The sequence below is a fragment of the Zootoca vivipara genome, chromosome 12 (assembly GCF_965207765.1).
Source record: "Zootoca vivipara chromosome 12, rZooViv2.hap1.1, whole genome shotgun sequence".
Classification (NCBI taxonomy): Eukaryota; Metazoa; Chordata; class Lepidosauria; order Squamata; family Lacertidae; genus Zootoca; species Zootoca vivipara.
In genome coordinates, this window is record NC_142595.1 from 17,406,684 (window position 1) to 17,424,487 (window position 17,804).

Genomic DNA, 17,804 nt, shown 5'->3' on the forward strand with positions numbered 1-17,804 from the left:
GGCCATCTTAACCGTTAGCAGGTGAAGCTATTGCTTGGTGTAGGGAGTGCTCTGATTTCAAGGTCTGGCAACCAAAGGAGGGTAAAACAGAGAAAATGGTTAGGGGTTCGTCTACCTAGACCCCTAAAGTGATGACAGGCTAAAGCAGGCACCCCCAAACTCGGCCCTCCAGATGTTTTGGAACTACAACTCCCATCGTCCCTAGCTAACAGGACCAGTGGTCAGGGATGATGGGAATAATAGTCCCAAAACATCTGGAGGGCCGAGTTTGGGGGTGCCTGGGCTAAAACCTTTCCCTGTCGATAATGCCAGTCATTGCTGCCTTTCCCCTCTCTTTCATTTAGTGCCTCTCTCTCTGGAAGATCGAGCTGAAAAAGCCTGCTCTGGTTCCCTGCCGCCTTGTTAGGCTTTCAAGGATCCAGGCTACTGAAACTGGAAATAGAGAGGAGACCAAGGAGATAAGGTATGATTGACACATCTTGCAGAAAGTGCCGCTGCCGCTGCTCCAGTTACAGGCCTCTCTGATCCGTTTCTTCCCCTCTGGTTTGCTCAAGTTGCCTGTTGTCCTCCGAAGGCGAAAGTCCAAGGAAGCTCTTAGCTAATCACTCGACAAAGAGCTCTTTGTTATGGATTCCTCTGAAGAAATATGACTCTCTGGATCGAATGAGGAGTGCTTGGTGCTGTGATCTCCATTCCTTACCAGTTCAGCTGAGGGCTTTGCAAGCGCACAGCAAAAGCTGGACGTTCCACCAGGCCTTCTGGAGATGTCTCCCTTCTCCGTAGCCATCCTTTTGTCGTGCGCCCTGGTGGCCCGTGCCTCCAAGGCTTGCCCCCACCCGTGCACCTGCTACGAGTCCTCCAGTTTTGTGGACTGCCACAGCCGCCACTTGGCCCAAGTCCCCCAAGGCGTCCCTCACGACACATGGATGCTGGACCTGAGGCACAACAACCTGAGTGGGCTAGAGGGAGGCGGCTTTGATGCCCTGTGGTCCCTGAGGATTCTCCTCTTGTCCCACAACCCCATTGCGAGGATATGGCCCAATGCTTTCAGGACCCTGAGCTTCCTGGAGAAGATGGACCTCAGCCACAACCTCCTGGTCCACCTGCCGCACTACTTCTCGGACGACTTGACTTCTCTGAAGGAACTCAAGGTGTCCTACAACCACCTTGGAGGCTTGCGTTTCAACAGCTTGCAGTACCTGGAGAACTTGGAAAAGCTGGACCTGAGCCACAACCGGGTGACTTCGATTGAGAGAGGAACTTTCCGCGGCCTCTCCGGGCTCAGGCACCTCTACCTTCAGTCTAACAGGCTTACGGTGCTCTACAATGGCTTCTCCTTCATGCTCCAGAACCTTGAGGTCCTCTTGCTGAGCAACAACAACATCAGCGCCATTGAGCTAGAGGCTTTCATCTCTTTGCACAACATGAAGCTTCTGTCCCTGACGGGCAACCAGCTCATCCACCTCAAGTTCAAGACGTTCCTGAACATCCAGACCATCAGCACCCATATCCAATTTGCAGGCAACCCGTGGATTTGCGACTGCGACCTCCAGCGTGTTTTCGGCAAGATCATGAGTGTCCGGCACCTCCACGTGGATGACTACGAGAACATCACCTGCGCCAGCCCCTGGCAGCTGGCTGGGTCACCCCTCACGTCTGTGGACAGTCAGCTGTGCGTGGCAGAGACCGCCACTGTCCTGGTTATCACTGTCACCGTCTTGGTGACGGTGATCGCTGCCATTGTCATGGCAGAGAGGAACAGGAAGAAGAACCAGGGCAAGAACTGGAATGAACCTGAAGGTCCCTTTGACTCGGAGAAATGAGATGGGGTCGTGGGGAGGGGGACCACTAAGTGATAGAAGTTGGCCTTCTGGTGTTCTTCAAGCTCTGTCTTACTCTCATCCATAACTCTGGGCCTTCCTATTTGCTATGAGGTTGGAGCCATTCCCACCTACCCCCCTCGTTCCTTGCAGTCGTAGCTCCGCCCTATCTAAAGCCCTGTAAACAAATGTCAGGATGAGGCTGGCCTTGTGTGGAATCACTGCCCCGCGACACTCACTTCTTCTCCTTGAGAAGGTGACTCTAGGAAATGCATACCTCATATGAACCTTCTCGTCTGGCCTCCCTCTGGAGTTGAGGGCCAACATTTCTGTGTCCAGGGCAGCTGTCTACCAGCTCCATCTAATACGCAGACTGAGACCATACCTGCCCGCAGACTGTCTCACCAGAGTGGTGCATGCTCTAGTTATCTCCCGCTTAACTACTGCAATGCTCTCTACATGGGGCTACCTTTGAAGGTGACCCGGAAATTGCAACTACAGTGGTACCTCGGGTTAAGAACTTAATGTGTTCCGGAGGTCCATTCCTAACCTGAAACTGTTCTTAACCCGAAACACCACATTAGCTAATGGGGCCTCCTGCTGCCGCCACGCCGTCGAGGCTCAATTTCTGTTCTCATCCTGAAGCAAAGTTCTTAACCCGAGGTACTATTTCTGGGTTAGCGGAGTCTGTAACCTGAAGCGTTTGTAACCTGAAGCGTTTGTAACCCAAGGTACCACTGTACAAAAATCCACCTTGGGTTCTCTTCCAGTCTCAGTAGGTTGGTGATTTCCATTTAGTTGTATTAATATACTGCCCTAGCGCAGGAATTAAATATTTGAAAACTGATGGTGTTTCTCATTGATGGTTTCTTTTCCCTAGGATCCATTATTTATGATGCCTTTATTGATCCCTCAGCTTAAACCAGGTGATGGTAGCCAATGGATCTCAAACCCTGGGTGGGTTAGGGATTTAACACTGCACATGAGGACAGGCTCCAGCGGATTGTGTGGATGAGACCAAGGGTTTGTCCAACAGCCAAGAAGAATAAATAAATAATTGGCATGTAGAGCACTGGTAAATAGCGCCCGGGAGGATTATGTCATCATCCCTGCTGTGATATAAGTGGTGGTCCACTGGTACATTGCTTCTCAAACCTAATCCGTTCCAGAAGTCCATTCCAAAACCAAAGTGTTCCAAAACCCAAGGCATGCTTTCCCATAGAAAGCAGGGCTGTCTTAAGCATATGTGGTGCTGGGGTGCAAAGATTCGCCCAGTGCCCCCAGTTTGCCCAGTCCCAGGCGCACATGAGGGCGTAGCTGGCTGGCCACCTCAGTGTCTCGCTGGCTCGGCCGCCTCCGAACTCGCGGCACAGAGCTGCCTGCAGAAGAAGAACCCATCACAGTGCTCCGACCGACAGGCGGGCTCTTCCCCGGACTCAACTCTCAGGCCCCAGATTCTCAGTCTGGCGCCCCTGAGAGCCCGGCGCCCCGCACCCCTACCGCCCATGGGTAAAATGGCCCTGATAGAAACTAAGGCAAAAGAGATTAATCCGTTCCAGACTTTTAAAAACAACCCCTAAAACTGCAAATTAACATGAATTTTACTATCTAATGAGGACATTGATCCATAAAATGGAAGCAATAATCAATGTACTGTACTATAAAACAAATAAGACAGTACTGTATTGTAGATGATAAAAATTTAAATTATTATTTTTTCTTACCCGCACTGATGATAGTCATTGTTTATCCATTTCCTCAGTCACACAATCAATCGATCAATCAATCAATCAATCAATCAGTACTGGGTTCCACACAGCCACAAAAACAAATTAACCGAAAAAGCCTCAGAAACAAAAAAGCAAAATAAATAGCAAAAACAAAAATGTCAAACTTAATCCATTCTGGAAGTCCGTTTGACTTCCGAAATGTTCGAAACCCAAAGCACAGCTGATTGGTGCAGGTGCCCTGGAAACAATAGCCGACAACCGCATCGGACGTTTGGCTTCTGAAAAATGTTCAAAAACCGGAACACTTACTTCTGTGTTTTCAGCGTTTGTGAACCAAGGTGTTTGTGAACCAAGGTACCACTGTACTTAGTCCTTGCCTCTCCCTGATCCCCATTGGGAGCTGCCTTTAGCCTCCTAAAACAGATGCTAAGCAGAGGACATCACAAAAGATCATGGGAGGAGACAGCTCCTCCCATTATTCAAGCACTTGATGCGATCTAGATTGAGGATGGGAAGAGGACAGATGGGAATCTGCTGGTAGATCTCTGAGCGATTTGAAATACACGCACAGGGATTTTTGACTCTGAATTGTTAAAACATTGTTCCTAAAACTCGGCTACCTTGCGGGAGATCTTGGAGAGATGAAAGGCTAAGGAGTAAATCCAGAGAGTAGGGTCCCTAAGACGGTTGAATGGGATACCTGCTTCCAGCAACTCCTGCAGCCAAGCTGGAGCCAAACGTACCGTGTTTCCCTTATTTTAAGACGTAGTCATAAAGTAAGCCGTAGCAGGATTTCTAAGCATTTGAGAAATATAAGCCATACCCCGAAAATAAGCCATAGTGATAGGCGCCGCGCGGAAGAGAGCGCTGAGCGCCCCGAGCCAGCAGGACCCAGCAGCAGCAACACCAGATGCGGCAGGAGGAGGCAGGCGCCTGGAGAGCCACTTCCGTCCTTAGAAGTGTCTCCCTACGCTGCGGCTTACCCTGCTCCTCCCCTCTCCACGCAGAGCCGACGCAGAATCAGGACCATTGTAGCGACGGATTGAATAAGCCTCCGACGTCGGCTGCGAGCTGCAATTGCTGTTGCCGCTTCACATTTTTCAGCGGGATTCTCTGGGTTCTAAGCGCTTTCCCCCTGTTGCTACGGGGCTGTGGGGCTTCGCTATTTGACACCCCCCCCCCTAGGTCGGGATTTTTAAAGTAGTTCTGTGGGTCCCGGGGCGCAGCATCACCCCCGATCCTTTCCTTTGCCTAAACGGACCTCTTCCCCCCTGGCTTTGGGAGGCTGTGCTTCAAGGGTTTTTTTAAGATCTGCGCCTCTTAAGGATTGTTACGGTCCATAACTTCCGTTGCTTTCTACAGGGTTGGGGGTTAAAAGCACTGCCACCACCCAACCGCCCCTGCAGGCGCTCGGAACTAGCAGCGCCGACAAAGCACCCAGCAGCGCGTGGAAGAGAGCGCCGAGCGTCCTGAGCCAGTGGGACCCAGCTGTACCGGCACTTTAAAAAAATAAGACACCTCCTGAAAATAAGACACTGTGTGGGGTTTTTTTTTAAAGGAAAAATATAAGACGGTGTCTTATTTTCAGAGAAACACAGTATTGCTCTGCTTTCTTTTGGAACCGCATCAGTGAGAATCTTTTGCATCTTTTGGAGGTTCTCTGCATGTTTTAGAACTGTGGTTATGCATAGGGTCTAAAACAGTGAATTATTATTTTTTTGCCTCTGATTCTGTTCAGGGTGCTAGGAAAACATGAAGCAGATCTTGCAAGCCTGAGGTCTGCTCTGATCTAGAGGCACCCACTATAAAGCAGGCACAATTCCTCATCTTATCCCATTCATGTTTCCATAAGCCCACATTTTCACACCAGGCGCTGTTTCACACCAGACGCAGGGACTGCAGTGGGAACACAGCTGCTGCTAAGATTCCCTGGATCTATTTTGCCCATGTTCCTGATTTGGAAAATGAACATCAAATGTACTGCTGGAGAACTGATTTTTTAAAAAGAAAAAGAAAATAATGTAAGGACTATCTCATGCCCCAAGCCAATGTCGTTATTCCAGTCAAGTGCTCATTTTCCATAGCCCTGAGACTCTGAAGTGCATCTTCAAGTCAGCACAATTCAAAATACATTCTGCGATTAATTTGAGAGACCCAGGCAATTGCCCTTTTTTTGTACATCAGGCGGCTTCCTCCAGCCAAGCTGCAATTATCTGCCGAAAGAGCTCAAATGCCCCCATTCAATCTTCTGCCTTCGGATTGGAAATGTGAAGTGAGGTTACGCAAGGGCAACCGCACTTGCCAGCCAGCCCCGCCTCTTTTCTAAAGCTCTGTTCATGCTTGCAAACATACAAAGGAGAAGTGACACCTAAAGGGCTAACAGATCTATTGTGAAATAAGCCAGGGGTAGGGATCCGCTAGCCTCTGGTGAAGAGTCACAAGTGTCTCCCTCTCCTGCTGCAACAAACTCTCCTTTCCCCTGGTCTCCCAGAACAAGAAGAGGCATGAAAAGGGTGGAGGAGAGGTTGGGTTTATGCAGGTGCAATCTCAGATTGCTTAGAAAAAGCCCTGGAGAGAAGGGCACTTAGATGGCTGTGGGGAGGCAGGGACTTTTCGTTTTGGTAGCCAGAGATGAGTTGCTGTGCTCATTGGACCTGACCCTCCTGTGCAAATTGTGCTTTTGTGGGATGTGATCCATGAGAAGCAGTCAAGTGCAACATCCCTTGTAATGCTAGAGAAGACATGCGAGGGAATGTTTGGTCCAGCCAGTCAAAACTTCCTGCTCCTCCTGGCTGGAGCATCCTTCCTTTTGCATGTGATAGAAGGTGGGCGTGACCTTACCTGTCCAGGTAAGAAAAGGACAAGTCATGCAGCACCCCTCCCCTGCTTTTTTTTTTTACTTCCTTCTTTGTTTGACCAGCTTTTAGCTAGGACTCCTCTGCTAGCTCTCAGCTAGCAGAAGCACTGGGATTATTCCCCCATAGGGGGTAGAACCACATATACATATTTGTAACTAAGTCTGCCTTCAGGAATCCAACTGTGAACTGATGTGAGTAAACTTCCTTTATTGACTTCGAATAAGATTGTGGCGTCTTTATTCTTTTAAGAGGGATTCAAGGGAATTTACCAGGAACATACAATTCAATCTGAGACAGATTGAATTGTATAACAGTGAGAGACTCACACGAGCCTGCAACCAGCTATCTGCTGTGAATGTAAAAAAGGGGAATGTAACTCTGCTACATAAAGGAACTCGATCTCCCTTGCTCTCTATACATTTCCTCTCAGTTCAGCTCCGCTTTTCCCTTCACAGCAAGCAATGATGGCGCCGTAGGCTGCTGCCCGGGCCTCGAAGATGGCCAGCATCTCTCTTAATTTTTTATCCATTAGCCTTGTCAACAACACCAGTCTTTTATTATTTTAACCTTATCATCCCAGAGGGATCATCCCATGCCCATCTTTTCTGGGAGGGAGGAGCGGTTCTCTAGCTTCCTCTGCCTTGCTCGTCATTCCAGGGCCCCTTCGCCCTTTGCTTCCTGATGCCTCCCTATATATTTCCATAGCGCATTCTGCACTGTACAAAATGTGGCCAGATAACCACCAGACGATATTTGCCGGAGCAACTGCCTTAATGGGTGGATATTGCATTTATTTATTTTTTAAAAAAATCCAATTCCATTTTTAAAAAAATGCTCAGGGAAGCTGTACCTCAAAGGCAAATATTGTGTTAGCGGATGTGTCAGTTCTTCTGACAGCTTTCTCAGTTTACATTTTAATCGCCTGAAGTGCAGTAGTACTGTATCTATCTTCTGCAGTTGTGGTTCGCTGTCACCAGAGGGCGCACTTTACCAACTATTCCTTCTCCATCCTTTCTTTTCCTGGTGATCGGAAATGCAGCGATGGGAGCCTATATACAATTACACCTGTGTAGAGCTGGTTTATGTAAATCAGGCATCTCCAAACTTCAGCCCTCCAGATGTTTTGGACTACAATTCCCATCATCCCTGACCACTGGTCCTCTTAGCTAGGGATCATGGGAGTTGTAGGCCAAAACAGCTGGAGGGCCGCAGTTTGGGGATGCCTGATCTAGGACCTCATGGAAGGGGAGCTTGTGGCCCTCCAGATGTTGTCGAGCTACAACTTCCAGAACTCCTCCCCCTTGGCTATGCTGACTGGGACAGACTGGGACTGGAAGGGGGGGAATTAACTCAAAAGGCTACCCATCCGAAAAGGCCCCTTTAAAATTTAATTAAAGTACGAATTAGAGCAATATTGTACTGTGATAAATGTGTGTTGATGTTCAATGAGATTCTCCTGCTCTGGAGGGTAGGACTCGAACCCATGGCTTCAAGTTACAAGAAAGGAGATTCCGGCGAAACATCAGGAGTAACCTTCTGACAGCAAGAGCTGTTCAACCGTGAAAAAGGTTGCGGAATCTCTTTCCTTGGAGGTTTTTAAGCCGAGGTTGGATGGCCATCTGTCGTGGATGCTTTAGCTGAGATTTCTGCATTGCCGGGGTTGGGGGGGGTTGGGCTAGAGGACCCTCGAGGGTCCCTTCCGACTCTACAATTCTATCATTCAATGTGATTAAAAGGGAATTTTGCAATCACGTTTAACCACGCTCCTCTCCATCAGCTCCGACACTGCCAGCAACTGGAACAGCCCCAGACTTGGAGCTCTTTCCCCCTCCATTATTCTCCCCACAGTTTACAACTGGGGTAGCCAATGTTGCTCCCACCTCGAGATGTTGTGGGATCACAACACCCATCATCCATGGCCATTGGCCATGCTGGCTGGGAGTTGCAGTCCATCAACATCTTCAGACCACCATGTTGTCTCCCCCTAGATAACAGGCACCCTACAGGTGCCCTCCCTCCTTTTCAGCCTCAAATAATGTCGATTCTGTATTGTTTCGTGCAAGCAATACATCTCACAACAGGTTTTTGCACCTTGACATTAACTGACTCCGTTTTCATTGATCGGTTGACTCCATTGCACAGCGCTGCTGGTTGGTTTTCGTATACTGGTGTTTTTTTCGGGGTGGGGAGAGGACTCTCCAAACCCTAGAAATTAATAAACTGTAGGATTTTGTTGAATTGGGATACGGATGAAAGTACAAACTGCATAACCGTGCCAGACAAGGAATCCCTGGGCTAGCTTACGCAAACCTGCAGGGCTGGCCCAGGGAAAAACAAATCTGTAACGTGACAAAAAGGGTTGGTGGGCCATTTGAGAGGAATCCTTTGGCCTGGAGAGACAGACTTTGTGAAGATGATGGGGTGTGTGGGTTTGGAGAGAGAGAGAGGAGAATAGAGTTTTTAGCAAGGTGTGTTGGGAAGGAGAAGAACAAGGACTGGGAGCCATCTTGGGCAGGCTGGCTGAAGGCTGGCTGGGAAAGATGCCTTGGGCTCCAGGTCTGCTGTGGGGGTCAAGCCCCTTTTGACCATGCTATAAGATCTGGACTCCCTCTATGCAGACTGAAGGTGTAAATAGGTGAATGAACCCTATTTCTTACAGCTACGAGAATCTCCGCCGTGTCCTGAATTCTGCAGAGGCACTCAGGCCCTGGAACCCCCTGGGCTCTTGCTACCACTCGGCGGAGAGGGGGGGGAGGTACCCATTTTTTGCAGCTTTTTAAATTTTCCTTCTGATTCTGTGATTCTAATTTTTGTTGGGGGGGGCGGGGGCAGAGTGAGCTGTCCTCGTTTTTTTTTAAAACCAGCTTCTTTCTGCTTTGAGAAGGGGTGTGTCCCCCCACCCCTCTTCCAATTCCCAAACAGCTTTCCCTGACCAAAGTGATGGCGGCAGCCGAGGAGTGCTTTGCAGAAGGAACTTGTCGATCCGAGATGTTTCGCAAAGGCCTGTTGCATTTCTGCATGCTTTCCTCCCCACCACAGTTGGCGTCATGCAGGCCCCCCCCCCCCCGATTCTCTCAGGCTGCTTGGCTGCGGACTTTAACCTCTCAACATCTCACCTTCAAAGCTAGGCCTTCTTCTGGTCTCCTGTGGCCATGGATGTACTCGGATTGGCTCTTGCATTCCGGTAAGATCTCCCTGTTGGCTTTTAGGGGTGCCTGCTTATTAAGATGGGGGCAAGACTTTTTGTCTGCGGAAGGGCAGGAGATTACATACTTAGCAGACTGCGCCATCATCTGTAGCATTGGGGGGAAGTGGGGTTGGGAACGGATTCGGAAAAGAAATAAATGCAGGCAGTATAGAAGAACCCCCCAAAGTACTTGAAAGCAATCTCTCTCCTCATCTTCTCCAGGAGTTCAAAGCGCACTCTTATTTATTATGTATTTAGCAAGGCAGGAGCTGCGCAGGCAATGTGTATCTTAAAACACAGCTCGGCTATTCCTTTTCTCAATCAGATGGAAACTGGTTTTTTTTGGGGGGGGGGAAGGAACCGTCAAAAGGCAGTGCGTCATATGAAGCAACAGGCTGGATACAGGATAGATCTGGGTTGTGGTGAGTATCTTATGTGCACCGCTTATGAAACCAGTTGCAGAAGAGCACTGGAAGCAGATTAAACGGGAATGTGTACACAGCCAGCGTGAGATTCCCTTTCTCTTCTCGCGCCCCCCCCCCGCACCAGAACCAGTTCAAAAGGCTGGGTGTGATTGTTTTCTCTCTACTTCCTATTGTATTTCTTTTAGTTGATTCATCACACTTTTGTATATCCCATCTTTCCTCCAGGGACCTCAAGGTGGCATATATATATATAGCAAACCCTCCAACTGTCCTCATTTTCTAGGGACAGTCCTGCATTTACAGAAATCCCAGTTTCTGATTTGATCCCAGAATGCCCCTCTTTTCCTTAGGATGTCCCTATTTTCATCGTAGAAATGTTGGTGGGTAAGGAGTTATGCAACCCCTTTGCCAAGGAGATAAGGAACTATATAACCTTTAGAAGACAGTCTGAAGGCAGCCCTGCATAGGGAAATTTTTAAATGTTCAATCGGGTCCTCCCTCCAAGAGAGGGCATGCGTTTTGGTGGGTCCCGGCAACCAGGTCTAGGTGTTGGGGCGGGGACAATTGGAGCAGCTGCAACACCCTATTGGTGGTCCATCTGACCGGGTGCAATTGGGCTGATGGCATGCCAATCAAAGAGTCAGATGGACCACTATTTAAGCGCTGCCCATGTCCATAGAGAGCCTTCTTCACCGGCACAGTGCATCGGAACCAGATCCACCTGGGATGGGGGGGGGGTCCTGACTACCGCCGCCAGGCCCTGATTCCCCATGTGTGCCCAGAGCTCTGGAGAGGGCACAACCCCACTTGGGGAATACCAACCAGAAGTCCAATGGATTCCTTTAAGAGGAATCTGTGGATAGGGTGGTAAGCAGTCTCTGCTGTGTCTCAATTCTCCAAAGGAACACAGACCCCGGGTGAGTGCCGGGAACCCCCAGGGCTCTTGCCGCCGCTCGGCAGAGAGAGGGCGAGGCACCCAGCTTTTGTAACAATATTTTAGATAAGGACATGCTTTTGCTTTGTAAAGTGCGGAGTCACCTTCCGCCCTCACTTCACCCGCTCGTTTTTGTTCGCCTCCCCCTTTCTCCCTTTTCAGTTCCACCCCCCAAATTCACAGTAGGGCAAGACCTTTATTTAGGAGGACCGGCCACAAAATAGGGAGCGAGCTTTCAACTTCCCCAGAAACTCTTCATTGGGAGAGATGCTACGCAAAGCAGTCGAAGGGGCGGGGAGAGAGAAGAAGAGGAGACATGTTATTGGCTTAGCCCCAAGTTTTCTGCACCTACATTCAGTCCTAATATGGCAAACTTGGTTGGATCAACCTTTTCTAGGTGTTGCAAGAGACAAAGTGGCAATGGGGGAATCACCCTGTTTCTGTTCATTCTAAATCCAGCCGTTACCCTGTCTCAGGCCTTAAAAGCGAAACACACTGGCTCCGTCTAAGGCAGAGAATTGAGTTGGTGGAGAGGAGCATGGCAGTCTTCCTATTAGCGAAGCTGGAGATTTATTTCAGGCGATAAAGTCAAGTGAAGCTAAATTTGGTAGCGTTACCTAGTGGCTGGAGGACACATGGTCCTTGACAAGTCCCCCTTGAGGTGGTAGAAAAACCATCTTCATTTGACTCTTGCTTCTTGCTTCTGAACAGCTAGATTCAGTAATCTTCAAGGCACATAAAAAGCAAAGGAAGCCATGTTGGTCTGTAATAATCCCCCCCCCTCTTTAGATTGTTCTTTGCTTTTCGATCATGTTCATTTAATCCCTGTGTGTACAATGGCTGCACGTATTGGCGAAAGCAAGATGTGTGTCTGTCAGAGGCGGGGCCTTATCGGTGGTGGCGCCTCACGCAGCACAACAGCACAAAGTTCTCTGTGGGTTCCTGAGAGGCTCCCGAGGGGTGTGGCTGGTGCGTAGCTTCTTTAAAAAGCCCATAAAGTAGGCCCTTCATAAGTGTTCAAGGACACGCTGCAGGTGCTTGAGAGAGCAGCCCTCTGTACATACTCAGAGGTACTCTTGTTATAGAATAATTGCTTCTTTAAAGGGGCAAGTCAGAGAAAATGGTGCTAAATAGGCATGCTTTAGAAAAGAAAAGAAAATAGAAGACCCAACAGTAAGAGATTTTTTTTTCTTACTTACACTGCCACGTAAGCAACCGACCCCCTGTTACATAACTACAATGGGTTGTGGGTTGAAGCTCTCTGTGTGTGGTTTTTTTAAAAACATATTTTTTAAAATTCCTGTTTAAATTGGACAGCCATTGCTAGCGCATGGGCATAGCTCAGGGGGTCTTCACAGTAGTAACCCGAGAAATCCAGGAGTTAAAAAGGAAAACTGCGTCTCATTTGGGCTTCTGCTCCCTTTTAGGACAGGTGCCCCGAGTTCATTTTCCGCAGCTTGGCGGGCAAATTCTCATGATCTAACGCCGCTCCCAAGGTGAGCAAGGTTTGAGGCCTTTGCTGGAGTTCGAGGTTCCCGGTGGAGCGAGCCAGCAGCTCCGATTTGGTTTTGAAGGCTGCCGACATCAACTTCTCGCCCCCGTCTTCTGTGCCGCAGACGGAGGTGATCTGCTGGATTTTGAGCAGATCTCCTGTGCTACACGCTTTCTCCACGTTGCTGGAGCAAAGGCTGAGGACCCCTCTGTGGAGCTCACGTTTCCCGGAGCAGATTTTCTGGAATTTGCTGGGGAGCCTGCTGCCCTTTTCTTCGAAAAAATCCAGGCCATCGAGGGAGGAGATCTTTTCCCTCCTGCTTCGGTTGCTCCCCGTAGGGGTGTTCAAAGGCGAAGGGAGAGAGAGGTTGTCTTCCTGCTCTTTCACGCTGTAGGGGGGAGTGGGGACTTCAAACGTTCCGTGGAACTGAGAGTAATCCACGCGGAAGAAACCATCTTCCAGCGACATCACAGGGAGGAACCGGTGGCCCCAGAGAACTTCATCTTCTGTGTAGGAAGTCCTGGCTTGGCACGTCATCCCTAAGAGACCAAGAGAAAGGATGTGGCTTAATTTTCAAAGTATGGTGGCATGGGAAAATGCTATTTCCCCAGATCCCCGGCCCACTCCTGTGCTGGACAGCTCCTTTAATTCTTTCTACCTGAAGCAGAGGAATTTCTCAGGACCAACCCCACCCCCCCAACCTCCAATTTTGGCTGTAGGATTTTAGGGGATCTTGGGCATAGAGCCTGCCCTCACAACCAAGAAGAGATGGGGCAAGCAAACTGCAAGCTATTGCATGTCGCAGCTGATCCTCTTGGATATTTCATGCAAAGTGAAAATGGAAGCATTGCCGTAAGATCATAGAATTGTAGAGTTGGAAGGCAACACAAGGATCATCTAGTCTAACCCCCTGCAATGCAGGAATATTTTGCCCAAAGTAGAGAAGAAGAAGAAGAGTTTGGATTTGATATCCCGCTTTATCACTACCCGAAGGAGTCTCAAAGTGGCTAACATTCTCCTTTCCCTTCCTCCCCCACAACAAACACTCTGTGAGGTGAGTGGGGCTGAGAGACTTCAAAGAAGTGTGACTAGCCCAAGGTCACCCAGCAGCTGCATGTGGAGGAGCGGAGATGCGAACCCGGTTCCCCAGATTACAAGTCTACCACTCTTAACCACTACACCACACTGGGTCAAACACTAGAGTTTGAACCCAAAACCCTGAGAATTGACAAGCAAGTGGGGCTTCTGTTGGCTTGGAGGTGCTGACAGCTGCCTAACCTTGCTACCCCCTGATCCCCTTCCTTTAAAAATAATAATAATTTTTTAATTCATTTTTGCGTTATACAATTAAATTCAAACAACAACAATAATAATCATAAATATATAGGATTCCCTAAATCCTCCAGCCCTCCATGGATTCCATTGTCAATCTTTTCCTACTGCATCTTATAATTTCTCAATTTTTCTTAAAAATCCATTTTTACCTTAGTTTCTAATACATGACAAGTGTTGCTAAAATCCTGCCAAAGTTTTTAGTTGTTTACAGTGTTCTCTTAAATAACTTATGATCCCTCCCCCCATTTCTTATTAAAGTTTCTATCTTCTTGGTTTCTGATTTCCCTGGTCATTTTCGCCATTTCTGCCTAGTCCAGGCATCCCCAAACTTCGGCCCTCCAGATGTTTTGGACTACAATTCCCATCTTCCCCGACCACTGGTCCTGTTAGCTAGGGATCATGGGAGTTGTAGCCCAAAACATCTGGAGGGCTGCAGTTTGGGGATGCCTGATCTTGATCAACCATTCGTCTCTGGTCGGGATCTTCTTTCCACCTCTGGGCCGGTAGTATCCACGCTGCTGTCGTCACATACATGAATAATCTTTTCTTCTCCTTTGGTATCTCTTCATCTAGAATTCCTAGTAAAAAAGGCTTCTGGTTCACTGATCCCCTTCCACTGAACTCCTGTTCTTAGATCCTGACAAATTGCTGCTGTTTTCATCCGCTAACCCTTTCATGAGTTCTGGGCCCTAGACTAGGGTTGCCAGACTCAATAGAGGACAGGACTTCTGTGCCTTTAATTGCCCTGCTCTCTTTTGAGTCTGGAAACCTTAAAGAGAAACCAGCAGACCCTTTTTTTAATTTCCAAGCAAAGGGCGCTGCTTGCCGGGGCTGTTGCCGCCTGCCTGCCTTCCCTGAGCCAAGCGAGCAAGCACCGCTGCCAGTCCCCCGGAGCCCATAGGAACACATTGATTAAGTTTCAATGCATTCCCATGGGAAACCACGACTCACAAGATGAATTTTTCGTAGGACGAATTGACTCCTGGAACGAATTAAATTCGTCTTGCGAGGTACCACTGTACAATTCAGTATTGAATTGTATGTTCCTGGTAAATTCCCTTTTAAACCCTCTTAAAAGAATAAACACACCACAATCTTGTGTAAAGTATATAAAAGAAGTTTACTCACATCATCAGTTTACAGTTGGATCTCTGAAAGCAGACTTAGTTACAAAGTATATACACGTGGATCTATCCCATATGGGGATAATCCCAGTGTCCTCTGTTGGCTAGAAAGCCAACAGAGCATTTCTAGCTAAAAAGCTGCTCCAACGACAGAGGAAGTAAAAAAAGAGACAGAGTGTGCTAAGTGCCTTGTCCTTTGTTACCTGGGCAGGTAAGGTCACGCCCACCTCTAGTCACATGCAAAGGAAGTATGACCCAGCCAGGAGGAAACAGGAAGTTTTCAACTGGCTGGACCAAACATCCCCCCGCATGTCCACTCTAGGAAAACAAGGAATGTTGTACTTGACTGCTACTTATGTATCACATCCCACACCCTTTCCTTTCTAGTTTCAGCTAAACCCATGTGCGAATGCCACTCTTACAAGGGGCATCATCATCATCATCATCCTACCTTCCTATTCTCCCCCCCCCCGCAAAGATGTTATGCAAATCCATGAAGTACCTACTCTGTCGTTCATCTTCCCTGCTATTAGAGAACCCCCGGTTAATATGAGCTACTCGTGGAGACACAGCCCGAAGAAGAGTCTGCTGTAATATCCGATGGCAACAAATGACACTGAGTGATTGATGATCTAAGACCGCAGGAATCTTTGGGGAAGGGAAAAGACGTGTCTATCCTGTCGTTTGAGATTAGCATTGGCAGTAAAAAATATGGCTATTAGTGTGTCACATCCTATATTAAACATTCACCAGATTATTAAGTAATAAATATACATATTAGGGAGAAATGCCCTGATCCAGAGAATGGAGTTTGCATATGTGGATCTGACATACTGGGTGTGCATCAGCCATACCTGCCAAGTTGCTGTCGGAGAAATAAGGGACCGGGCCGGAAGTAGCAGACTGGAAGTAGCGCTGCCGCCATTTTGGAACTGGGTGGAGCATGCTCAGAAGTGACTTTTGATGCTGCTTTGCCCAGTTCCAAAATGGCTGTCGCGCCAGAAGTCGTACTGCAGCCATTTTGGAACTGGGCAGAGCAGCATCAAAAGTCGCTTCTGAGCATGCTCTGCCCAGTTCCAAAATGGCCGCCACGCCAGAATAAACTGGGAAAAAACAAAAAATTCGTTTTTTCAGCTAGGAAAAGCTGGAAAAACAGGGATTTCCCGGGGAATACGGGAGACTTGGCAGCTATGGCATCAGCTTGTTTTGTGTGTGTTTGTGTGTGTGCAAAATTGCATCCAGCAACTTGGAAATAACTGCATCAACGTATGTAGTTCCCCATTCTGATCCCTGCATAGAAAACTATGCACCAGTTTGTGCTGCTGGCGTTATCCATTGGTACAACAGTGCGCAAAGCAGCCTGTCCGTCTCTTCTGCGATTCTCAGGATTGGCGTGATAAAGGCATGCTTAGCTTCGCCTGAGCAATTGCCCGAAAGCCCTTTCTGCTCGAAGAAGACTAAGTCCCTTCTGAGCTGGGCATACGCCAAGATGAAAAATAATTATAACTACAAAATTAACAACATTAATAAATTCCGCACCCAGGCAGCCCTAATCCCGTGCCGAGAAAAGCTCTGTGGGGTGATCTGTATAAATCATGCAAATCAAACCTATTTTAATATCTCCTCTTGCTTTGCTTAATGCCTGCTCTTATATTGTACGCTTATCTGTTTTGTGCATAGGCCGCTTCTTATGAAGCATCTTGAATTGAATCCGTGATACAATTAAAACATACATAAAACAATCACACTTGTAATAACAATTAAAAACCTTTGCATATTTAGGGGGTGGGGGGAACACCACACAACTTCAAATCCAATTCAGATTCCGACTGTTATAAAAATATCTGCTTGGAATGCTTGTTGAGAAAGGAAAGCATTTAACAGCTGTCAAAAATACAAAAGAAACCGCATAACATAGCAGTTTTATTTTAGATGATGTGTTGTTTTATTTTGCACGGTTTCGAAAAAAACTATCTTGCATAATTTAGACTCCAATCTTATACGCCAGGTGTGGGGAACCTCTAGCCCCCTCCCCAGATGTTGCTGAACTACAACTCCCATCATCCCTGGCCATTGGCCATGCTTGTGGGGGCTGATGGGAGTTGTAGTTCAGCAACATCGGGAGGACCAGAGGTTCCCCACACCTGCCATACATACTGACTTGGGAGTAAGTCTTATTGAACTCAATGGGACTTATTTCTGAGTGCACAGGATTGCACCGTTATCCTGAATTGTGGATAAGCAGGATGAGGAGCTATGAATGTTGTTTAGCTACCTCCCTGGCTTCTGATTCCAGTAAGGCATTGCCTACATGCCTTCAGGTGTGCCTTCATATCCTGAGGGCTCAAAGTTTGCTTTTAAAAAAAAGAAAAAGAAAGAAACTCTGATTCTCAGGGAGCTACATTCTGAGTCCCGAACCCTGCTCTGTGCCCCTGCAAAACTGCAATATTCACAGGAACCTAAGTCTGTCTTAAGTCCCACTGCAACGTTGTCACAAAAAGCCTTCCCCTAAAAGCTGCCCTAAACAGCTATGGTTAGAACTACAGGGCTGGACTCAAAGGTAAGGTATAGGTAAAGGTAAAGGGACCCCTGACTGTTAGGTCCAGTCGCGGACGACTCTGGGGTTGTGGCGCTCATCTCGCTTTACTGTCTGAGGGAGCCGGCGTACAGCTTCCGGGTCATGTGGCCAGCATGACTAAGCCGTTTCTGGTGAACCGGAGCAGTGCACGGAAACGCCGTTTACCTTCCCGCCAGAGCGTTACCTATTTATCTACTTGCACTTTTAATGTGCTTTCGAACTGCTAGGTGGGCAGGAGCTGGGACCGAGCAACGGGAGCTCACCCCGTCGCGGGCATTTGAACCGCCGACCTTCTGATCGGCAAGCCCTAGGCTCTGTGGT

General features: G+C 48.2%; 2 protein-coding genes across 2 annotated transcripts in view; one reads left to right on the forward strand and one right to left on the reverse strand.

Moving 5' to 3' along the window:
• The first annotated feature begins 764 nt into the window (after window positions 1-764).
• Window positions 765-1,832, forward strand: LOC118094601 (uncharacterized). The gene has a single exon (XM_088655889.1). The coding sequence runs from the start codon at window positions 765-767 to the stop codon at window positions 1,821-1,823; it is 1,059 nt and encodes a 352-aa protein (XP_088512015.1). The 3' UTR covers window positions 1,824-1,832.
• A 10,403-nt stretch (window positions 1,833-12,235) lies between these two features.
• Window positions 12,236-17,804, reverse strand: part of LOC118094798 (G protein-activated inward rectifier potassium channel 1-like) — a 30,389-nt gene continuing 24,820 nt past the window's right edge. Inside the window, exon 3 of the mRNA XM_035135476.3 lies at window positions 12,236-12,985. Coding sequence (XP_034991367.3) covers window positions 12,378-12,985 — 608 coding nt within the window. The 3' untranslated portion in view covers window positions 12,236-12,377. The remainder of the gene's footprint in view (window positions 12,986-17,804) is intronic.